At 53.8% G+C, this 8145-nt stretch overlaps 1 protein-coding gene across 1 annotated transcript; it reads left to right on the top strand.

The window, feature by feature from the left end:
• Positions 1–6514: 6514 nt before the first annotated feature.
• LOC144898090 (3-methyl-2-oxobutanoate hydroxymethyltransferase-like) lies at positions 6515–7363 on the top strand. Its single transcript, XM_078788968.1, has one exon. The coding sequence runs from the start codon at positions 6515–6517 to the stop codon at positions 7361–7363; it is 849 nt and encodes a 282-aa protein (XP_078645094.1).
• Positions 7364–8145: the final 782 nt, after the last annotated feature.

Raw genomic sequence — 8145 nt, 5'->3', positions numbered from 1 at the left:
CGCCAGCATGGATGTGGGGCGACGGTTGGATCAAACTGCTCATCGGTAATATCACGTGGACGGGTTCACAGCGGGCGTGTTCATGCGGGCTTATTCATAACGAAGCGCTTCGACCGGATGCAACCGCGCTGCCCGCAATGACGGCAACACCGCAGCCATCACCGCGATCAACACCGCTCCGACAGCGACCAGCACGACGCTGACCGGATCGACGATCGTGGGAATTTTGTCGAAGTAATAAATCGTCGGGTCAAACACGTCCCGGCCGGTCAAACGGCCCAGCCATTCGACGATCGAATTGATGCTGGCAACAAACCACAAGCCGGCACCGATTCCAAGGGCCGTTCCGAGCAACCCCAGGGACAAACCATATGACAGAAAGATCGACATGATGCCCCGGGACGATGCGCCGAGTGCTTTCAAAATACCGATGTCCCGCGTTTTTTCGACGACGATCATATAAAATGTCGCCAGAATTCCAAAACCGGCCACGGCGATAATCAGAAACAACAAAATATTCAAGATCGTCAGTTCCAGGTGGACGGCCGAAAGCACCGGCCGTTGTTGATCCTGCCATGATTGGACCATCAAATTGTTCCGGTCCGGCGGAAACAGACACGCGACCTGGTCGCGCGCCGCATCGAGTTCGATTCCCGGTTTCATTTGATCTGAATCGCCGAAGCCTGGGTGATCCCCGTCAGCGGGTCGATCATGCCGCGGATGTTCTGTAATTTACGCAACGGCACGAACAAAAAGTTGCTGTCAAATTCGTGCATCCGCGACGCATAGAAATCGACGATGGTCAGGTTTTCCGAAATGAAACTCGGGGATGCCCCGGCGGTCGGCAACGTGACCTGAATATCGTCACCTGGTTTCAACAGAAACAAGTCGCGGGTTTCGCCGGTAACCGGGTCGTTGACTTTCCGGTTCGCGATCGCGATTCCCATGATACAGCCGGTGAACTGATCGACCGCCGGATCAAACTGATAATCGACACCTTGCCGGTATGCAATCTGGTGGTCTTGTGGTGGGGGAGCGTCGGTGGTGGTGAGGCTGGCTTCATCGACGTCATCCCGAAATTCGTTGTCCCGGGGATCTGTTCCGGGTCGAACCGATATTCAATGTCTGGTACAGCCGCCAAGGGCGCGTTATTCCCCTGGCCACCTGACACCGTCGGCGTTGTCACGGGACCTTGGCGGCCAAATATCTGTTCAAGGTATCGAGCCTTTTCGCGTCGGTATTCCCAACCAGCGACTCCCAGGTCCGCGTCGTATCCGGTTTCGCGCAAATCGAAACTCACCGCGTCTTCCCGGTTTTTCTGGTTCATCAAAAACGGCTGAAATTCACTGACACGACCGAAAGTCTGTTCATCGATGCCGACGATCATGATCTGCGACGTCATTGGTTGGCCGTGGAAATCGTACTGCAACATCCCCGGCACCCGAACAATCTGAGTTGTCGAATCGACAGCATCTCCCAAAGCCATTTCAATCTGGCTGATTTTGGTGGTCGGATCGTCGATTGTGGAAAACAATGGAGCGGCAACTTCGACGTCCGACAAAATGCCGTGCAACCGGTCGTGCATTTCGGTCACAAACCCGCTCATCACGCTGTTGACAACGATCAACGTCATGACCCCAAGGGTCACGCTGATAATCGAAGCGAGCGCAATAAACCGCGTTCTTAAATATCGAAGCGATAACAACAGTTTGTACATGTCCCGGTCCTTTGGCCATTGTTGCCACGATACTCGTTTCGACCGATGAAAATTTGCCGATCGGGTATCCGGTATGACGCTCGCGCTGGTGGATCGGTCGACGTGACCGCCGCAGAACATTAGTCGCTGGGCAAATTTCCCGTCAATCGCAAGTCGCCACTGCTAGCGGCGTGTCGAAGAAGGCAAATTGGAGGGGCGGCTCTGGCGGGACTTTCAAGCGATCGAATCGCGCTTTGAATCTGTCCGATAACAATTTTTTTCATTTTTTTCTGAAAATTCCGGCTTGGTCAAAACCCCGCGAAAACGGGCCCGGTTTCCAGCCAACAAACCCGCCAAGAGCCGTTTTCTCGTGTTTTTCGCGGCAATTCGCCCTCAAGCGGCCCGTCCGGCGGTTTTCCAACCGCTTGCCGAAAATCAACATTTTCCAAAAAAAATGCTTTTTCCCGGTTGTGAGGGAAACACCGACGTGTTCGGATTGGTTAGGATGGTGACCGGATTTGGCGGGCGACTGTTTCCTTCAAAAGCGCCCTTTGCGAATCGGGGACGTTGTCCGATTCGGGCCAGCGATGCGGATTCAACTTGTCGAATCGCTCGTCGGTGTTGTTCAACGCTCGTCAAATGACAGTCGTCGGCAAGAGAACATTTTTCTTTTTTGTCTTTTAGTGAGGTATTCTGCAATGAAACGAATTTTTGTGGCTGCTGGTGCAATCTGCACAGTGGCGTTGATGGCTTGCCAGGTTGATGCGCAAACCGCTCGGGTGCGCGTTGACATCAGCAGCAACGCCCCGCCTGGCGGTGTCGCGTTGACACCCATCTGGGTTGGTTTTCACGATGGCAGCTTTGACAGCTACAACGGCGGAACCAGTGCCAGTGGTGGAATTGAATCAATCGCCGAAGACGGCGACGCAACCGAATTGATGCAGGACTTCAACAACGGACTGACTTACATTCAGGGTGGAGCCAGCGGTGTGTTTGCATCGTCACAAAACGGCGCAGAACGGGTCGATGGAGTCATCGGTTCGCCGTCGGGGCCTCCACCGCTTCAACCGGGTGAAACGGTCAGCCAGGAATTCGACATCGAATTTGGTCCCAACACGTATTTCTCATACGTGTCGATGGTCTTGCCGACCAACGATGTTTTCCTTGCCAATGGCAACCCGCTTGCTCACAGCCTTGCGTCGCTGTTTAACGACCCTGGCGCCGGGCCGGTCACGTTTAACATCGGCTTGCCGTTTACTTCCAACGACGCCGGAACCGAAGTCAATGACTTCAACACATCGGCGGCCAACGCCCTGTTTGGTTTGCCGGGTGGCCAATCCGAACCGCGTATTGGAGCCAATCAAGACGGTTTGATTTCCAACGTCACCACTCCGGACGCTTTTGACGGATACTTGAATCGGCCGCAGAATCTCCCTGCTGCGTTGAATTTCAACGACACCAATCTTTACGGAAACGGGATCGCCACGGTCACGATTTCGGTGGTTCCACCGGCGGTTCCTGAGCCGGGCGGATTAAGCCTGTTGGCCATTGCCGGCGTGGGAGTTCTGGTTCGTCGTCGGCGACGCTAATTCAAAATTCCCGATCCACCGGGGGGAATCACATTTTCCGTCGGTTGAAAAATATCAAGACGCCGGGTCGGCCGCTGGCTGCCCCGGCGTTTTTTTTGTTGTCAAAACGCCCTGGTTTCGTTGCCGCAATGTTTATCGTTGCCGCAATGCTTATTGTTGCAGCAATGCCGTGCCGCCGGCATGACGTCGGGCATTTTCATCATCCGACGTTTTGCAATCCGGCTGCGACGCCGCTGATGCTCAAGACAATTGCATCGGTCAACGATTCGTCGCCGTATTGGTGGAAACGTCGGGTCAACGCGGTTTGAATAAATTCAACGGATCAACGTACGGGTTGCGTACTTTCACGCTGTGTTGAAACCACGGTTCGGTGTCAAGCAGCTTGTCGTGACCGGTAATGGCCAGCAAATGGCTGACGGTCAATTGGTGTTCGTGTTCGAGCATCCCAAAAATTTCCTCGCGAACATTTTCGTCAGCGAGTTGCGAATACAAACGGGCGATTTCCAAATCACCCCGGCCCAATCCGACGTGGATGTTGTTGCAGACGGTTTTGAAAAATGGCCACTGACGGTACATTTCCTCAAGTTGTCGCGCGTTTCGGGGATCGGCGGCGAAAAAAGCGTCAAGTGCCGAACCGACCCCATACCAACTGGGCAAATTGACTCGCGTTTGAGTCCATGCAAACACCCACGGATCGCCCGCAAATCATCGATGGTCCGGGTCGCTTTGCGGCGTGCGGGCCGCGACCCCAGTTTCAAATGTTCGACGAATTGGATCGGTGTCGTCGTGGTGAAGTATTCGATAAACCGTTCGTTTTGAACCAGTTGTCGATAATGCTCAAAAGCACTTTGACTGATTTCATCCATGACCGCCGCCCATTGGGGATATTGTTCGTATCGCGGGCGTTTACCGAGTGACAACATCACAGCGGATGTCAATTGTTCCAGATGGCGGGCGGCAATGGTCGGGTTGGAATAACGGTTGCTGATGACTTCGCCCTGTTCGGTCAATTTCAATCGTCCTTGAACGCTTTCGGGCGGCTGCGCCAAAATGGCGCGGTTCGCCGGTCCTCCACCCCGCCCCAGCGACCCCCCTCGCCCATGAAACAGCGTCAAATCAATCCCGGCTCGCTTACAGACTTCAGCAATGTTCCGTTGTGAACGGAACAACATCCAGTTGGCACGCAAATATCCGCCGTCCTTGTTGCTGTCGCTGTACCCAATCATGATTTGTTGGCGGAAATTTCGTGCCGCCAGGTGTTCGCGATAAGCGCGGTTGTCAAACAGTTCCTGCATGATTTCCGGAGCCGCAATCAAATCGTCGATCGTTTCAAACAACGGGACAACGTCGATGGCTCCCAACAGGTTCGCATCTTTTGCCAACAGAACGACTTCCAGAATGTCGCTGATTCCACAGGTCATGCTGATGATATACGTCGGGATCGACTCCGGGCCAAGTCGCCGGTGAGCCTGACCGATCATGCGAAACAATTGTATGGTTTCGTTGGTCGAATCCGAATAATTCAATTCGGCGGTCAACGGCCGTGGCGACAGAATTTCAAAGGTCAATTGTTCGACCTTTCTGGTTTCATGTTGCGAATCATAATCGCCGGCGATCCCGTAATGACGAAACAGTTCACCGATCGCTGCGGCGTGTTTGTCGCTGTGTTGGCGAATATCCAGCGCTGCCAGATGAAAGCCGAAAATTTCGACCCGTCGGATCAGTCGTCGCAGCAACGGCCGGGTCAGTGAACTGCCCTTGTTTTCCACCAGACTGTCGTGAATCAGTTGCAAATCGGTCAACAATTCATCGGCCGACCGGTAAGCCCGTTGTTTTCAACCGGTTCATCCCAGGGCCGTAAATTCGCGGTGCGGGTCGCTTGCAGGCGGCGAAACATCAAAATTGATTTTTGCCGGTACGGTTCGGTGTCAAATCGTTCAAGATCCGCTTTTTCATCGTCCGACGCGTGTTTGAAATCGTCGGCCAGGCTTGCCAGAAACGATTTGGAAAACCCGACCTGGTTGACCGACGGCGACAACAGTCCGTACAGCGCTTCGACATCACTGAGGTACCGTTTGAGCACAACGTCTTTTTGTTCGCGAAGCGCATCCTGGGTGACTTTCGGGGTCACAAACGGATTACCGTCGCGGTCACCACCAATCCAGGATCCGTAGCGCAAAAACGGCGGAATCTCGAATTCCTCGCCGGAGAATTCGTTTTCCAAAGTGTATTTCAGCGTGTCATACAATTGCGGCAACACGTCAAAGAGCGTCTGTTCGAAATAAAACAGCCCGTTGTTACGCACTTCGTCCATCACCGTGGGACGCCGTTTTCGATGTCGTCGCTTTGCCACAACAGTACAATTTGATCGCGGATCTGTTCGATCAGTAATTCACGTTGTTCATTCAACAGGTTCACTTTGGCATCAAGCCGGTCCATCAACGTGGCGACAGTTTGCAGAATCAGTGATGTTGTCTTCCGTTTCGATTCGGTCGGGTGAGCGGTCAGCACCGGGGAAATCACCATCTGGTTGACCATCGTTTGGACCTGAGTTGCGTCGAAGCCTTCGCTTTTGAGCCGTTCGACCGTTTCCCGCAGCGATTCGTCCATCGCGCTGCGGTCGCGCTGCGCATCGAGCGCCCGCCGGTTCAAAACCCGGACTCGCTGGCGGACTTCGGCCAGATTGACCAATTGGAAGTAGATCGTAAACGCTTTCAAGACGCCTTTGACCTGTGCCGGATCGGCAACGGTCTGGTTCGCCAGTTCTTCCAGTTGACTTCGAGCCGTCGTGTCGCCTTGACGCCATGTTTTGGCCAGTTGGCGGAAACGCTCTTCCAGATCAAACAGTTCCGGGCCCGCCTGTTCAATAATCGTTTCGCCCAGCAATCCGGCGAGCAAGCGGATATCATCGCCAATGGTCATGTCGCCGGCCGTTTCGTTGTCGCCAACAACACCCGCCCCAGCCCGGGAACGGTCTTGATCAGGTGACGGTATTGATGGAGCATTCATATTCTTCACGGCGGTATGGGTTCTTCACGGCGGTATGGGATGATCGGTTGGCCGCACGGGATTGCCCGACGTCATGGTGGTTACATCGAACCCGCTCACGCTGTCGCAGTACGATCGTGACATTACCCGGTTGGGTTCGATCGGTGCCCTGCGCGGCGGTTCGTCCGGTCAGCTGATTGATATTACTCTTTTCGACGGCTAAAATGACGGAAGTTTACAAATGCCGTCGGCCGGGACGGAAATCGAGTTCCGAAATAGCAGTCAGAAACTCAGTGTCAAACAAATCGAAGTTGACGGTCCCTCAATTCGTCGCGAAAAATCAGCTGGCGAAAAGATTACGATGTTGACCGCTTACGACCGGACGATGGCCCGTTGGCTTGACACCAGCGAAGTCGACGCGATTTTGGTCGGCGATTCGCTGGGAATGGTGGTTCAGGGGCATGAAACGACGTTGCCGGTGACCTTGGACGACATGGTTTACCACGCGACCATGGTTGCCCGGGGTGCTTTACAAACAATGATCGTGGTCGATTTGCCGTTTCCGGTCGATCATACCGACATCAGCGGCACGATCCAGGCGGCTGCGGCGGTGATGAAAAATTCCAATTGTGCGGCAGTAAAAATCGAAGGCGGCGTTGAAATGGCCGATACGATCAACGGACTCGTGACTGCCGGGATTCCGGTGATGGCTCACGTCGGTTTGCGACCGCAAAGTGTCAACGTACTTGGCGGCTACAAGATTCAACGCGATGAACAGCAATTGACCGCTCAATCGCTGGCTTTGGAACAGGCGGGCGCGTTTGCCGTGGTACTTGAATGTGTTCCGGCCGCAATCGCCGCCCGCATCAGCGGACAGTTGAATATTCCCACGATCGGCATTGGCGCCGGTATTGGATGTGACGGGCAGGTGCTGGTGATTCACGATCTGGTCGGCCTGACCGATGGCCCGGTCCCAAAATTCGTCAATCCGTACGCGAACGTCAATCAGGTCATCGGCAAAGCGATCAACCAATGGGTTCACGACGTTGCCGAAAAAAAATATCCCGATGACCAGACATCTTACCAATAAGCGGTCGGCGGTAGCCCGATGTCAGTTGACCCGTCGGCTTACCGATCGTCAGCTGACAGATCGCACAGGCGGATATTGCGAAAATCAAACGGGTGGCCTTCGGCTTGCAACGCAACGTAGCCGGAATCGATGATCAACGCACCGGGGTCACCGGCTTTTCTGCCCGTCGATTCAAAAACCATTTTTCCGTTCTTGTCATTCAAATCATATTGCGGAGCGCCGTATTCGAAGACGCATTGATTTTCAATCAGATGGCGAATCGTTTTACCTCCCCGGACTTCGATTTCGACGCTGATCCACTGGTCACCATGGTAAGTTTTCGAACTGGAATTAATGCAATGGCGTCGAGTCATTTTGCCGTCGATGGCGATGTTGGTACCCGGCGTGCATACGTTTAACGTTGTTCGTTTGTGTGTGCCGTTTCCGCCAAGCAATTGCGCTTCGATGGACACCGGAAATTTCTGGTTCAGTTCCATCGTTTTTGGATCCTGGCAATGCAACATGATGCCGTTGTTGCGCAATGACCAACCTGGGGCACCGGGGCAATGTTTGCCGACAACGCGGTAATCAAATCGCAAAATGTAATGCGAATAAGGCGTTTGATAAAACAGATGCCCAAAACGACCACCAAATTGTTCGTACTGGTCATACCGAATCTGCAAGATGCCATCGGCGACGCGGAACGTTTCGCCAAAATTGTCGCCCAATTCATGGCCAGTCAATTTTGGCGTCCAGCCGTCCAGGTTTCGGCCATTGAAAAGTTCATGCCAGTGGCGACCATC

The sequence above is a fragment of the Doryrhamphus excisus genome, unplaced genomic scaffold (genome assembly GCF_037039965.1).
Source record: "Doryrhamphus excisus strain RoL-2023G ecotype Guam unplaced genomic scaffold, RoL_Dexc_Guam_v1.1 HiC_scaffold_81, whole genome shotgun sequence".
Lineage (NCBI taxonomy): Eukaryota > Metazoa > Chordata > Actinopteri > Syngnathiformes > Syngnathidae > Doryrhamphus > Doryrhamphus excisus.
This window is presented reverse-complemented; position numbering and strand designations above follow the sequence as displayed.

Coding starts and splice junctions, on each gene's coding strand:
- LOC144898090 (XM_078788968.1), top strand. CDS start 6,515: ATGCCGTCGGCCGGGACGGAAATCGAGTTCCGAAATAGCAGTCAGAAA.